This window comes from Propithecus coquereli, unplaced genomic scaffold (genome assembly GCF_000956105.1).
Source record: "Propithecus coquereli isolate 6110/MARCELLA unplaced genomic scaffold, Pcoq_1.0 Scaffold461, whole genome shotgun sequence".
In the NCBI taxonomy this organism is placed as follows: domain Eukaryota; kingdom Metazoa; phylum Chordata; class Mammalia; order Primates; family Indriidae; genus Propithecus; species Propithecus coquereli.
The window spans coordinates 3,004,616-3,020,543 of record NW_012150408.1 but is presented as its reverse complement, the minus strand read 5'-3'; the positions used below and the strand labels follow the sequence as shown (position 1 = coordinate 3,020,543).

The 15,928-nt window shown below is 53.9% G+C and overlaps 1 protein-coding gene across 1 annotated transcript in view; it reads left to right on the top strand.

The window, feature by feature from the left end:
- NUP210 (nucleoporin 210kDa) overlaps positions 1 to 15,928 on the top strand; it is a gene marked incomplete at its 5' end in the record, with an annotated part of 40,359 nt that overhangs the window by 2,755 nt on the left and 21,676 nt on the right. The window contains 8 exon segments of the mRNA XM_012655141.1: positions 14 to 118; positions 224 to 325; positions 9,741 to 9,869; positions 10,947 to 11,074; positions 11,190 to 11,325; positions 12,864 to 12,926; positions 13,161 to 13,340; positions 15,836 to 15,916. Of these exon segments, the coding sequence (XP_012510595.1) occupies positions 14 to 118; positions 224 to 325; positions 9,741 to 9,869; positions 10,947 to 11,074; positions 11,190 to 11,325; positions 12,864 to 12,926; positions 13,161 to 13,340; positions 15,836 to 15,916 (924 nt within the window).

The following is a 15,928-nucleotide window of genomic DNA, read 5'->3' as shown; positions in this document are numbered from 1 at the left end:
CTTGCCCCTTCAGCACGACCCTCCCGTGCCCGTGTCGGCCTCCATAGAGCTCATCCTGGTGGAGGACGTGAGGGTGAGTCCAGAAGAGGTGACCATCTACAACCACCCTGGCATCCAGGTACGACCCTTGTTCTGCCACAGTCCTACTGGGGTGAAACCCACTTGGGGCGCCCTTTGCCCTCTGACATGCAGCCCGACCGATCCCTGCCTCTCCCTCCTGTAGGCGGAGCTGCACGTCAGAGAAGGCTCCGGATACTTCTTCCTCAACACGAGCACTGCAGACGTTGTCAAGGTGGCCTACCAGGAGGCCAGGGGAGTTGCCGTGGTGAGTTGGCTTTAGTTCCTCACCCGGGCCAATATGTGGTTAGTGGATTGACTATTCCATAAGCTGGCACTTAGTCACACCAGCTATAACTAGCAGGGTCTTGAGATTGTCCGCTTCATCCCGCACCTTTAGTCATCACCGCGCTGCCTCTGTGGGTTTGTTCCACATCCCCACGCTGCTCACGCCGTTAGTTACCTAACGGTTTCCTTCAATCCATCCTTTAATTAAGACTAAAACATTATTTCATAAGCACCACTCTAACAACCACAAAGAAAATCGTTTTTAGAAGATGCTTCAGCTTTTTCTATTAATATTTTTCCCGTGTTTCTTTCCCGACCCTCTCCCTATTCTCGCAAGTGCCGACTTAGCTATGCCCGTGGGGTGGAAGGATTCAGCAGTCTGCCTTTTCCAATGATGTTGTCGTAAGATTTTATATTTTTCCTGTTGCGATATAGGCTAGGTGATAACTTTTATGGTGTCATTTGTACTTTAGCCATTCTCTGTTTGTAGAGCATGTGGGTTGTTTAAAGCTTTTTGTTTTTGAAAAAAATATACCGGAGCATAGGATAAAAAGAACAAAAACAAACAGAAGCCAGTGTCCTACATGTCTGTGTATCTGCATGAGGGATTACTAGGGAATCGTGAAAATTGAACTTACTTTGAAAGGAAGCTCTCACCATTGAACGTTCACTAAAACCACCCCTGTGAGTCGTAAACACCAAGGCTCAGCACTGACATCACCCAGTAGTGTCATTAAATCCCTCTGTTAAAGGGGGTGGTTGCCGCGTGTTTGAGGAGTGTCATGGTCATGCCGGCATCAGAGGAGACTTTCCTGCATGCAGAAGGGGCCTGGGTTGATGCAGTGCTTGGTGAGTGACAGGGATTCAGATCTTACAGGCCACCCTGCAGCCTTGATCCCGTGACCGCTCCTGGCCTTGCCTTGTCCATGCAGGTGAGTCCTCGAAGGCTAGCCACGGGGGGAAACAAACTTCCTAACTTCAGGGAAGGCTAAAATGAAAGTTAATCTTCACAGTGACCTCGTCCCAGAGTCTCCTTTCAGAGACACAGGCAGGGCACCTTGCCCACTGTCGTGCAGTAAGTTTGGGGCAGAGCTGGAGATCAGACGTGCGTCCCCTCACTCTGCACGCAGGTCTTTCCAGGCATCACTCCCTGCAGGTCCACGTCTCTGGCTTTTTGCATCCACTGACTGGCTCCCCATGGGGATCACAAATTAGCTGCCTGGAGGGGGTGGAACAGGTGTAAAATAAGTGAGAGGAGGAAGCAGGGTGTGGGGAACGTAGCTGGAGGTGCTATGCCACAGGGACATGACCCTGAGCTTCAGTGTCGGGGAATAAGAGGGAGTGGGGGCCTGTGGCGAACCGGAGAGCACAGGCTGTGTCTAAGGACAGCCACTGTGCAGCGCTAGCTGATTTCTGTGATGGTTATTATTTTCTTTAGCTCAAACTACGATCAGAAATCTATTATTTTTAATGACGCCTTTATTGAGGTGTTAGCCACGTACCACACAGTGCACACATTTGGAGGCCCAACCAGGGGTGGTTAGTAGATGCTCGGAGTTGGGCAGCTGTCACCGCAGTTTAGCGTTTCTGTCACCTCGAAAAGAAGCCCCCACACTGCAGATTATATCTGAGCGCATTGCAAATCTGAGGTCATGAAATTTTGACCTATGTTTTCTTCTAAGAGTTTCATAATTTTAGGTCTTACATTTCAGTCTTTGATCCATTTTGAGTTAGCTTTGTTGGATGTGGGATTCTTGGTTGGCAGGGGCTGAGGGGGTGTTATTTTGAACACTTTGAATATGTTACCCTCCATGGTTTCTGATGAGAAGTCAGCTGTTAATGGGGTTCCCTTGTAAATGGGGAGCCATTTTTCTCCTGCTGCTTTCAAGATTTTGTTCTAGTCTTTGGCTTTAAACGTTGTGTAAACTGCGATTTAGTTTACAGAACCTCATCCAATCAAGTTCGGGATCCTTTGAAGGGATAGCTTCTCAGGAAGTGTTCGAGATTTGTCTGGACTCCAGGAGGGTTCTTCTGTTTGCCTACCTCTTTCATTTACTTCGTCTGGAGTTCATCAGGCTTCCTGGATGTGCAGATTAACGTCTTTCAGTAAATGTGGGATGTTCTGGGCCATTATTGCTTTCTGGTTTTTTCTGCTTTCCCTTTCTCCTCTCTTTTTAGGTCTCCCTTTGTGCATCTGTGGGTGCACTTGGTGGCGCCCACGTCTCTCTGGGCCTCCGTTTTTCTTCGGGCTTTTTTCTCTCTGTTCTTCAGCTTGCGTGATGTCTATCAGTCTGTCTTCAAGTTTGCCAATTCTTTCTTTCTCTAGTTCAAATCTACTCTCGTACCCCTCTAGTGAATGTCTGGTTTCAGTTACTAACTTTTCAATTTAAGAATTTCTATTGGTCTCTTTTTTCTAATTTCTGCCTCTTTCCTGATATTCTCTGTCTGATATGACATTTGTAGGAAATCTTTCTTCACTGAAGCATTCTTTCCTCTTCGAACACACTGATAGTGGCTACTTGAGGGCTCTGTCTGGTAAAGCTGACCTCTGCTTGCTCTCCCAGGCAGCGTCTGTTGCCTGCCTTTTTTCTGGCGTATGGGTCATACTTTCCTGTTTCTTTTCATGTCTTGTAATTGCTTGTTGGAAACTGGGACATTTTAGATAATATATTATAGAAACTTTGAGTACTGGTCCCTCACCCCACCCCAACCCCAGAACATGTTGTTATTTGGTTGTTTATTTCTTTAGTGACTAGCTGTGTTATTTTACTGAAGTCTAATACACACACACACACACACACACACACAGCCCTGCCCACAATATGCAGGGACAAGGCCTTGGTGTGCCCATAGTCACCCTGGGAGGACAGTGGCTTCTGTAGGTTTTCTTCGTCTCTTTACCGAAGAACCCAGCAGCTGGGCCCCGACAGTCGAGGCCGACCGCTCTGTCGTCCTCACCGATGCCCTGAGGCACAAATTGCCGCACAGCCCAGTTCAGTCACACTCGGGACCCTTTGAAGGGATGGTTCCCAAAGAAGGTGTTTGAGGTTTGTTTTGACCGCAGGAGGGCTCTTGCAATCTGTCTGCTTTTCCATTTCTGCCTGGAAAACTTGCCAGCCTCCAGCGCAGCCTATGCCCCACGACTGTTCACCCCTGTGGGCTGCCCTCCAGTGCAGCCGCCCTGGTTTCCATAGTGCTCTCAGCTGGGACTTCTCCAGACTCAGTTGCAAATGCAGTCAGTTCCTTCGGGGAGGAAGTCACAGCTTTCTGTTTGATGACTGCTTGCTTCCCAGGCCCAAACTTTGAGCCAGAACTGTGGCACTGAGGCAGGGGCAATGGAGTGCTTCTCTCTGAGTGACACCTGCAGTTTAGGAGCTGAGCACCTGGCGAATGGGGACAGCAGCCCCCGCGTTCCCAGCTGGCTGCTCCTCGTGTGGAGCCCCACACCACCGGCCACGTGTTCTCAGTGTTGCGGCGCCCGAGGTAGCGCCTCCATCCCATGAGTGGGGGCTGGGAGGAAGAAGGAAGAGAGCCCCCAGCTCTCAGCCACACTTGCCTGGGACTTAGCCTCAGGAACAGGTAGCTGGGGGCAGGATGAGAAAATCTGACATCCTGCCTCTCCTGGGAAGATAACCCCAGCTTGGGAGCTGGGAGTGAGGGAGCCTTGTGATCTTGGATGCGCTGGTCTGGAGTGGAGTCCTCCTCACTGAGCTGAGAGGCTGCAGGGAGCGTGTGGGTCTAATTTCAGATACCACGGACGCTTGTGGTTCCTCTCCAGTTTTAGTAAATTTCCTTGAGTAAATGTTTCTTCATTCACTGTATGCTCTTAAAATCATTGCAGAGATTTTTTTTTTTTTTTTTTTTTTTTGAGACAGAGTCTCGCTCTGTTACCTGGGCTAGAGTGCCGTGGCTTCAGCCCAGCTCACAGCAACCTCAAACTCGTGGGCTCAAGCGATTCTTCCATTGCAGAGATTTTAAACGGCTGTGTGTGTTTTTCATAATTTCCGCCGGTTTTGCTGGGGCGTGGGGCGTGGATTCGTGGACCCCCTTACACTGTCTTGGCAGAACTGGAACCTCTAGCTGAGACCTGATGTGTAGGGATGTGGGCCTTATAAGATAAGAGCTTCTGACTTTTCTAGAGAAAATAGAAATCTCTGTTTTTGTGTGAAACCCTCCCCTTTTTTAAACTTTTAGTTAATTCAGGTTTCTTTCTGTTTTGTTTTTTTAACCTTCCCCAGCGTTCAGCCTCGGTCTCCCCCGTCCTGTGAAGCAGGTGCTTTCTCCCAGCTCAGTCCCTCAGGGAGGGTGAGGAAGTCAGGACGGTCCTGTTCCTCTCAGAGGCACCTCTCAGCTGGCAGGACTGCTCAGGCTCATCGCTGTGGCCCAGAGCAAGAGCAAGCACTCCCTGAGCCCCTGGGAACCAAGTGTGGTGGGAGGAAACCGGAGGGAGCTGGGAGCCTGAAACCGTCGGAAGCGCTCACCCAGGCTTCCTTAGTCCTTCACGAAAGAAAGGAGATTCCCCACTCGCTCCCGGTGTGAGTGGACGTTTGCTGTCAAACCTTGCATGTTGGAATGAAGACCACATCTTAAGTGATTCTGGCTGCTTGACATGTGCCTGGTTTCGCTTTACTTCTAGAGATTAAAAATGACTTACCAGTTGTCACAAAGCGGGGAGTTCCAAGTTGGGAAACAGGCCCAGTGTCAGTGACACTTGGGCATCCTGTTGTGCACGTTTGCCTGGCACCCAGTGTTGTGAGTAAGCCCTGAGGGTGAGCCTATGGCGAGAGATACCTTCCATCCAAGGCCAAGAGCTCTTAGGAGTCAGCGATGGACTAGCTGCCTCTGTAGGTAGTGACCACCCTGTCTCTGGAGGTATTCAAGCAGAAGCTGGGATACTTATCTGAAAGACTCAAGATGGAATTCCAGCATCAAGTTTCCCCAGGAGACCATTGAGCCCCTGTTCAATCCTAAAATGCTGTGATTCTAAGATTACCTTCCTGCAGTTCCATGTTACAGAGCGATAGCACTCTCTCTCTGCGTTGTGAACTGGCCCCTGGTCTGCCTATTTCTCATCCCTTACGGGGCTCTTGTTTGTGGGACAGAATGCCCCATTGCTGGCAGGACCCCAGGACAGGCCTGGCTCTATGGCAAGCAGCATCCCGTGTGGCAGGCCCCTGAGAATTGCTTTTTCCCCAGAAATTTCCATGGAGGCCTCCTGACTGACCCCTGGGGTTTCTGCTTCCCCTTCATGTCTGGCTTGTGCCAAAGACTGTTGTAACTCCAAGTGGAAATTGGGCCCTGGTTCCTTTGACCTCTTCCGTGACCTGTGGGAGGACTTTTCTGTGGAGTGCTGATGATGTGTGATAGGTCCTAGCAGCTCCTATCAGATGGTTGCTTCTGAAGGAAATCCGCACATTTCTTTGGCATTTTCCAGCTGCTAATTAGCCGCATTCTCATTTTCCTGAATCAGAGGGACAGGAAAGCCCACAATGCTGCTTCAATTAGCTCGTAGAAAAGGTTTCTTTCTTTCCTATGGATCCACATTCGGGATGCAGGAAAGGCCTGTGGGTGTGTGTTGGCTCCCGAGCACCTCTGGAAGGCACTCTGGGCCCACACGACAGCTCCCGTGGAGGTTTTCATGCCCACACAAGGTGCCGTGGGCTGCGCAGGGCTGTGACAGCTTCTGCTCACACAGCCCCAGAATGCTCTGGAGGGGCCTTTATTCCGTTTTCGGCTGGCTTGCACATGGGAGTGTTTACCTGATTTAAACTCAGAGTTGGTTTCTTCTCAGCAGTTCTTTACATTTCAAAATAAGTCCTCTGAGTGGAACCCACGTGATTATCAGAGCGGAGGAAGGAGACTGCTGTGCGCAGAGCACTTCACACCTCTCGTTGACGCGTTCGCTCAGCGCCGTCTGAGTGCCTGTCCTGTTTCAGGTGCTGTGCGGGTGCTGGACATTGAGTGGTGAACGAGGCAGACGGGCCCTGCTCTTGTGAGCCGCGGCTGTGTCTCTCCGTCTCCTGGGTCCCTCGGAGCGCCGCTGACATGGTGCAATTGTGCACCCGGGGAGGCGTGTCAGGAGTGAGGTGGGTGACGGCTGCAGGGCTTGAAGTCAGGTGTGTCCTGCTCTTCCCCGAGACTGACCTGTGGATGGTGGTCCACATCCCGAGCCTTCGCCTATGGGAAGGTCACAGGGCTGGCCGGGGTCCCTGCAGGAAGTTTCCTCCATCACCCTTCGCAGTGCTTGTGGTTTTCGTGTGAGCTTGGGTCATCCCCTGTAGGCTGTGAGGGCGGGTCACTGGGGCACAGACCCCCACGCTCGTGCATGGCGTGGCCTGGCGCATGATGGGGCATTGATGGGCACGCCACAGGAAGCGGGAGCTGATGTCTCCGGTGACAGTCAGAAATATTTATAGGGTCCCTGCTTCTCTACACTCACCATCTGTCGGGATAAGTCTGAAGTGTGATGGGGCTCCAGGAAGCAGGGAGACAAGATGATGCAGCAGAACCTCGGGGCCCGGCAAGCACTGCGGACATCTTGTTTGCAGCCCCCGTGAGCAGGGCTGCCTCCGGCTCCACTTACAGCGTCTTGATGAGCAGTGATGTGTTCGTCATCTCCGAATTGATGACAGGACTTTCCCCTCGGCTCAGTGTTTGCTGACATTCTCAGGTGGCACTTTCAACACTTAGAAATTAGAATCTGTTCTGGGCACGCATTGCTCCCACCTCCTTTCCCCCACAGACGTCGTCCCGTGTGTCAGTGAGGAAGCACACGGGTCCCAGACGCTGGGAGAAGCAGTGTGGCATGAGGTTTGTGTGCGGTCTGGCAGTGGGAGTGGGTGCTGGTCCCCGCCTCGCTGCTAGCAAGGGCCAAGCCCCCACCATCCCCGAGTCTCCGGAGCGGCTTGCTGAGTGCTCCCCGCAGCACGTCGTGGGGCGAAGTGAGCTGCTATGCGCCAGCTTGGGGGGCAGGCCAGGCCACGCGGCTCTGTAGATGGCAGCTTGGCACTGTCACCACTGCTGTCACCTGGAAGGCAACTGGATGTCCATCCTCTGGGAAATCGAGTGGAAGAGGAATTGATTTCCTCACCGCCATTTTATGTCTTTGTTTAAAATGTGCAAAGTGGTCCTTTTGAAGGAGAGGAAAAACAGTAAAAGATAGAAAACACCCTGCCCTGCTTTGCCCTGCATGGGTCCCTCAGCAGTGGGTGCACTATGTAATCCTTTCACGTCGTGAAGGACGTGCTGGCTCCTGACAGCAGTGACTTTTGCAGAAGTGTCAGGTCAGAGCCTCCAACTGTGTTCTCAGAAAAGCCTCTCATTTCTCTCTGTGATTTTTCAATTTGTGGGAAATGTAATAAGCCAGAGCGAATTGGTCCTGGCAAAACCAGAGACCTAGCGGCCCCCAGACCCCACCCCTCAGCCCATGTTTGACACCAGGCTCTCATGTGATGACTGAGACCACACAGGCCCTGCCCACAGCTGCGTGCTGGCCAAGAGAGGCATCAAGGCCCGTCCCTGGGTGGTGGAGCGTGTCCAACGAGGACCCTAAACTGGGACTTAGGGCTCCTGGTTCCATCCCCACTCTGCCCCTTCCAGGCTGCGTTCCCATATCGTTATCTCAGCCTCAGTTTCCCCACCTGTACATTGAAAGGGTTGGAGCAGAATCAGCAGTGAGGGTGCATGAGGTTTGCAGGCATTTTTCAGAGTTTCCACATCTTAACAAAGCTGGTTTCACTCTCGATGAAGCCAGGCAGACAGATGCACCAGGCTCCTTGACTTTGTGCAGAACCACTCAGAGTGGTGACCCTGGACCTGACTATGACACATGCGTGGGGGCTGGTCTGGCCAGACACTAGGCTCAGTCCCAAGGCTTCTGTAGGGCTGCGGTCCGGTGGGGACAGGTGCACTCAGCTGTGGTCCGCATGGACTGCCCCGGTGGTGCCAGCCAGGGAAGTGAGCACAGATGATGGGGAGACCTTCCTGGGGAAGGACGCTGGGACTGGGGGCTGAGGGATGAGTTGGAGCCAGCGGCTGAAGGCTGGGGGAAGAAGAGTCCCAAGTCTTTAGCGTGGACTGTGAGGCCCCGAGGTGGGCAGGCGGGCACTAGCAGGCTTTGAGGATGGGAGGGAGGCCAGTGTGGCTGGAGCCCAAGGGTGGCGGGAGGCGTGTGCAGGGAGACTGCAGCAGAGGCAGGGACCCGGCCAGGCTTTACAGGGTGTGCAAAGGGTTTGGGCTCATTCGCAGAGCCCTGGGCATCCATCGAAGGGTTTGAACCTGAGTGAGATGTGATCACATTTGAATGCCTCCTTTGGGTCAGAAACCTGTTTGTTTTTTTTTTAATAGATTATTGATATTAAATTTCTAGCTTTGTAGACACTGAAGTGCTTGCTGTAAACACAGCCCATGAATATGAGAGCCTAAACCGCAAGCAGCACAGCCAGGCTGAGATGGAGGCGGGAGGCAGCCTGCAGGGCTTACCCCACGCCCGGCTTCACAGCCCGCCCAGGCAGCACACAGAGCGTGACAAGTGCAGCAAGTGCACCCTAGATAGACAGACGTCAAACGTGTGAATGCCCATCACCTGCAGCAGGAGAGGGTGATGATGATGCGGTTTGTCAGGGGGAGAGATTCTTTTGAAGGTGGACCCTTGAAAGTGGGTGGAGAGAAAAGGATTAAAAGTGGGGTGTCTTTGCAGTGGAAAGCCTAAAAAACACTGGCTCAGGTGTGTTCATTCGCTCCCAACCTCTCGGGAGGTCACTACTTCACACGAAGCTGGGGCTGTAGACATGAACGGGACTCGGAGAGCTTGCCTTGGGTGACCTCTGCGGTCTGTTCCCAGGTTCCGTGATCCTGTGGATTCCGTGGGGAATTCTAAGTGAGAGCTGCCATTGGAAAGTGGCTGCCTCATATTCTGCCGGCCCCTGACTTGGGGTTTCACAGAAGACCCAACGGGGTGCTCTTCTATCACCAGGGCTGTGGCAGTGAGTGGCCAGCGCAGGACGTGGCTTCCTGGGTTTGAATCCTCACTCTGCCTCCTAGTGACTGTGTGTCCCGAGGCTGCTGACTGCCCCCCTCCAAACAGCTTCCGTCTTCTTCTCTTTGCAGAACGTGCAAAGCTGAGATGACTGTCCTCTGTGGCCAGTTCCTGCACTGATGTTTTGTGTCCCAAGCCCGTGCCCTGGCTGGCAGTGGGGCTCATGAGGAAAGGTGGACAGGGCACTGTTTGGGTTAGGACTTCCCTTGTCCGCTACTTCACATGTTGGCCCGGTGGGGCCCGGGCCATGGTGTCCGTGGGGTGACAGTCTGCTCCTGTGGGTAAAGAGCCGCCCAAGGTCCTGGGAGCAGAGCTGGGACCCTGCAGCCCACGTGACCCGGCCCCTCTGACCTTGCAGGTGCACCCTTTGCTCCCGGGCTCAGCGACCATCATGATCCACGACTTGTGCCTCACCTTCCCGGCCCCGGCAAAGGCCGTGGTTTACGTCTCAGACATTCAGGAGCTGTACGTCCGTGTGGTTGACAAGGTCAGTGGAAGCTTCGCGACTCGGGCCCCTCTCCTGATTCCTAGAAACTAGGAGAACGATATGACTGTGGGAGGTGTCTTCCTCGTGGCCTTTGGTTTTTCTCCTGGTTTCTGTGTCCCTCCACCCTGTGGGCTCGCAGTGCTGTCTCTTCCCTCCTTTGTCGCGGGCACACAATGCAGAGTGACCACTGGTGATGTATGTCTTCATCCCACTTGACATTTCTCCATGAGGCTGGGCAGTAAATCTTGCTTGAAGTTGTCCCTAGATTAGCCTCGACTTGGGACTCCATGTCCTCTAGCTTGGGTAGGTTACTAACCAGCCAGGCACACACCTTGCGGAGCATGAATTTTCTCTCCAGAATACATCTATTAGATTTTCTGGAGTTTTGATAGCAAATGAGTAAAGCTCGCTAATGCCAAGCAAAATTAGCAAAATTGCAACAAATGAATCAACGATAGATCTAGGTTTTTCTTTCATATAAATAGGGAATTTTTATTTCTCTAAATACCCAAGGGAACTGAACTAGGCTTCCAGAGGGTTGCTGTTAAGTCCCTATTTTCCTGAATGGAAAGAAGGTTAGTAATTGGAAGGGGAATATTCAGGCGGCTTAGATTACCTAAAATGCGGACATTCTCTGCCCCTGCCTCAGATGGATTCCTCTAATCTTATTTCCACTGCTAATTTACTCACTAGATTTCTGTTTCCTCACTAAGTATTCCTGACTCTTATTTCCTAAAGTTCTTACTGTATTGTACATGGCCAGGTGGGAGCTATTCAGTCAGTGTGCATTTATTGAACTCCTACTGTTTACCTGCTGCTGTTCTAAACCATGCCTCATCTCCCTGATGAGGTTCTTAGTTCTTTAAGAGCAGGGAGTGGGATTTATGCCGCTAGGAATCCCCAACCCCCCTGTATACAGTGAGCGCTTAATTTTCATCTGTTGATTAGCTTCGTAGTCCATAGTCCCGGGCCTGTGGGGTTGAGGCTGGTGGTGCTATCTCAGGAAGCTGTAAGGGACCAGAGGTGGTGGGATTGGTCTTCAGAGGCCCCTCTGAGCCTGCACCTCCCACTGTGTAGGTGGAGATTGGGAAGACAGTGAAGGCACACATCCGCGTGCTGGACTTTTACAAGAAGCCTTTCCTGGCCAGATACTTCCCGTTCATGGACCTGAAGCTCCAAGCAGCCTCCCAGGTCGTCACGTTGGTGTGAGTCCTCCCAGGGGTCGGAGGAGGGCATCTTTGGGACAGCCACAGCCCCAGCTACAGCCTCTTCCACAGGTCTGTCTTGGAGGAGAAGTCCCAGCCACTCTCTCTGTTTCAGGGCCCTTGACGAAGCCCTCGACAACTACACCGCCACGTTCCTCGTCCACGGCGTGGCCATTGGCCAGACCAGTCTGACTGCAAGTGTGACTGATAAAGCCCGCCAGAGAATCAGCTCAGCCCCACAACAGATCGAAGTAAAACTATTCCTCCTTACACCGCTGGGATCAGCCCACTGGTGGGGGAAGAGGGTGTCTTTATTGTGATGGGCTGGGAATTTTAGCGGCAGTCCAAGAATGTGCCATGGAGAGGCTGTCATTAAAGTCTGTGCCCTGATGGAAGACAGCCGTCGCCAGGCCAGGGATCCAGGAGGCAGCACAGTTAGACTGGTGGGACTGAGCGGAGGGGACTGAGAGACTTCTCTTCCCTCTGTGACATGGGACTGTGTGGCTCAGAGAAGGAGCATGCCTTGTCATGTGGCAAGGGGACAAACAGGAACTGTTCCCAGAAAGCAGTGACTAGGCAGAAGCATCAGTCGGATTTGGGCTCATGAGTGGAAGAACTCTTCTACCATTGGTTTTGAGCCTTAGAGCTGGCACTTAGAGGGTAGTGGCCCCTGTCATGGGCGCTGTGCGAGCAGAGGCATGTCAGGGAAACTCCCGGGGTAGGCAGTGCCCAGACGCAGGGAGCTCTGAGGTCCCTGCACCATCGCGGTGTGTGATGTGGGGCTGCCTCCTGGTGTTGGGTCAGGGCAGGAGCCACACAGCAGCCAGAGGCCACCAAGACGTCACGTGCAAGTCTGTCCAGCAGCAGCAGCAATAAACTGGCCCCTGCCTGCATCCTCCCTGGGCCTGGGCCGTGCAGGGGCTGGCAAGCTCCATTAATCCGTGTTCCAGAGCTGGCAGGTGCAGTTTGTGCCTCCAGATGGACGTGTACCTTTCTTCTCCTGGTGATGAGGAAGTCATTTCTGCCTATAAATAGCACAGCCCTGCAGAGACTAATCCTCCCCCACGAAGCAGCGTCTCGGCTGACTCACACATTCTCTCACCTACAAGCGCTTCTAAGCTCCTGCCAAACGGGGACTTGAGAGGCAGTGCTGGCGAGTGGGCGGGGCTTCGCCCCACTCCAGAGACGGGGGCCTAGCATCCCTGGTCTCTGCCTGGGCTCGTCCTTGCCCCTGGAGCCCTTTGTTTCTCATCTGACAAACTTTGAGTGTACTGAGGTAGAGAACTGCACTAAGGCATTCTTTCAGTAGGAATCAGGAGAAATTTAGTGAAAGATGCAACCCAGGAGCCAGGGAACCCCAACGCCAGTGGATGGCAAGCTTCCTGGAGGACTTGTGAGAACACAGAGCGCAGGACCCACCTCTGGCTCTGTGGGTCCGGGGTGGGCTGGAGGACGTGCATGTCTGACTCGTCCCCAGGCAGTGCTGCTGCTGCCAGTCAGGGACCACAGCTGAGAACTGCTGCTCAAAGGGATGACTCGTGGATAAAAGGTCCTGTTTCCGTGGGGTTTAGCATCGGTGAAATGAAGCATAGTTACAGACAAGACACCCCAGAGAGCCGCAGAGCCTCGGCCAGTGGGGTGGGACGCAGGGCCCCACCAGTCACTCTTCACAGAGGAGTGATGTTTATATACCATGTTTTCCTCATGAAAAATGTGAAGTGTGAGTTACGCTCGGCCAGTGTGAACTTGGAGCACAACAGTCCTTTCTGTCTTGTGTCTCCCGTCCCAGGTCTTTCCTCCGTTCAGGTTGATACCCAGGAAGGTGACACTGCTTATCGGGGCCACGATGCAGGTGAGAGCCAAGAGGCCACACGTCCTTCCCCATCACCAGCCTGGGCCAGGCCCCAGCAAGGCCACCACCTGCTGCCCTAGCTCCAGGTGTCCCGCCTTGATGGTCTCTGTCCTGGCATGACATCACACAGGCTGAGGTGCAAGCCTCTGGCATTGGGGCCCTCACTGTCCTAGGGAGAGGCCCAGGCTGCCTGGCCCAGCAGGTATTGACAAACCTCTGCTTCTCCTCCCTCAGGTCACCTCCGAGGGTGGCCCCCAGCCTCAGTCCAACATCCTTTTCTCCATCAGCAACGAGAGCGTTGCACTGGTGAGCAGTGCCGGCCTGGTGCGGGGGCTCACCGTTGGCAATGCCACCGTGTCTGGGCTCGTGCAGGCAGTGGACGCGGAGACCGGCAAGGTGGTCATCGTCTCTCAGGTAACAGATGCACCATTGGAAACTGGTGCTAGCCGAATGCCCCCCTGGTCAGGGCCTCTGGTGGTGGCGTACTGCTTCCTAGGGCAGTTGGATTCCATGTGGGCGGCTGTGACTGGGATGAAGCCCTCTTTCCTGGGTTTGGGCTCTGCCTCCCGAGGACACTCTCCAAGGGTCCTGGTTCTGCCCTCTGGCTCTTCAGTCCCTGCCTGGTGCCCCTGTCCCAACAGCCCTGTTGGACGTGGGAGCACCCGGACCCCTGGGGTTGCTCTTCTCCAGGCCGAGTCTCCCAGCCCTTCCAGCTGCTCCTAGGGGACACGGTCTCCAGCCCCCATCCAGGGCCATTCAGGGTGTGATGATGGCAGACACTGCCCTGAGCACTTTATGTTTATCTCCTGTAGTCGTCACAGCTCCTTTGTGCACTTTCCTGCTATCCCTGTTTGCAGGCGAGGAGCCTAGGGTGTTAGCCAGTGGCCCGTGGCCACCATGTGGCAGTTCTGAGACTTGGCTAGAGCCCAGCGCTCCAGAGCTCTCAGTCCTTTTGTTGGTTCATTCGAAGCAGGGCTTGAGGATGTGCTGATGGAAGAGGACGGGGTGTGGTTGGCTGCAATGCACATTTGTGTTGCAACGTTTGTCTCCGGAAATGTGCTCGTGAGGGTGGATCATCGAAAACCAGTCGTATTTCAGACCTGTATTTGTGTTTCCAGGAGAGAAAGAGAACCTGAGTCCCCCACTAGCATCTTTTGCTCTGTCAGAGATTAAGTTCTCTTTGTGGGGTGGGGGCTTCCTGTCTGCTTTTTCCCGTTGGCGGTGGAGCGGCAGGCTGAGTCAGGGAAGTCTTCTCCCTGGGAGGGTCTCTCTGCCCCTTTGGTGGGACGACTTCCAGCAGGTGACAGTCAGTATCTGGAGAGTCTAACAACTTCCCTTCCTTCTAGGAGGGTCCGCTTTGATCCTCTAGAAAGGAGGTGGGAGATCATTTCCACCTCCTGACAAGGCTCAGGGCTAAAACAAGGACCTTTGAATGCTCCCTTTCCCACAGTGACCTGCAGAAGCACCACAGGGAAGGCTGCTCTGGGGCCCCCCCGATAGCTACACAGAAACGTGGTCTGTAAGCAGAGCGCTCTGTCCTGCGACGTGACTGTGGATAGATCCCTGCTTCAGCACTTGGCCATCCTGTGCCTACTCCAGAATTAGGCCTCAGGAGCATTCTCGGTGCTGCTGTGATCTCAGAGCTTCTAAACACAGCGCCTGGGGGTGCCGGAGAGCGTCTGCCCTGGTGGAGCCTGAGCCAGTCTTGTTCTGGCTCAGGCTGACTTTGATCCGGCGTGGAGTTCATCCATTTACTCCTTTTTCCAGCGGGTTTAGTGCCTGCCTCCAAGTACTGTGTTAAACCACACAGTCTTTCTAAATCACAGAGGTGGATGCCCTGGTCCTGTGTGTGGATTCTATAAAGATAACAAGAAAGCACTGGGACTGTACGAGCCTGTCCTGGGGACCCTGCAGGGTTCAGATGGGCGTCCTGGAGCAGGCAGCCGAAAGGGCAGCTGGCTGGAAGTTTAGTCACACAGGTGCATGGCCCTGCCTTTCCCTCCTGGCCGTCCTCCTTCTCCTGGTCTGACTTTACTGGGCCCCTCCCTTTCTGGGCCCCCCATCTGGCCCATTGGAAGAGGTGCTGGGAAAAGGGCTCAGTGGTCATCAGCAGATGGAGGGGCTGCACCACCAGCCCCATCTGAGACGTCTTCTGGAGCCCCAGCAGGCAGGGTCTTTCCCTGAGAGCCACGTGGCCATTCCAGTCCTGTCTAATCCAGGTCACAGGATCAGAACCCCAAGGCTGCAGAGTGGGCCAGGACTGGCAGAAGGAGACTGACGAATGAAAAGGAGGAAGCAAGGAGGGGAACGAATGCTTATCAAACCCAAATCACAGTGCTCAGAAGATGGCTCAGCATGAGCACATGTCAGAAGGACGTGAGGGTTTTAGTAGCCTTGGGTTCCACATGGGTCGACAGTGCAGAAGCCAGAGTGACCGGCTGGAGTTGAGAGTGAAGGAGGTGTGAGGTCTGCTCTGATAAGACTCTGCCGAGCTCCTACATTCATCCTTGTCCCCTGCTCAGTCAGAGAGATCTCCAGGCTGGGCATGGGGTTGGGAGCGTCTGGAGGCCTGTCCTGTGAGGGCTGCTCAGCTCAGAGAGGAGCATACCCTATTCTTGGCCCCAAGTCTGCAGTGCTGACCTGGAATAGCTGGATCAGATAGGTCTGCAGGCTCAGAGAACCAGGCTGGGACTCCTGGGGTGTGTGGGAGAGGCAGGCGCTGGCCCACATGGGACAAGCCACCCACAAAGCCAGGCCTCTTTGGGCAGAGGAGCGTGGTGCCTGGGCATCTTGAAGGTGTCTTCCAGCCTCCTTCCCTTGGAGGGGCCCCTTCCTAAAACACCCTGGTGTCCTTTACAGACACAGGGTCCATCTGCCCAGCCAGTCTGAGCCCCATGCTCTTTTCCTAGGATCTCGTGGAGGTGGAGGTGCTGCTGCTCCAGGCGGTGAGGATCCGCGCCCCCATCACGCGGATGAGGACAGGGACCCAGGTGAGGTGGGAA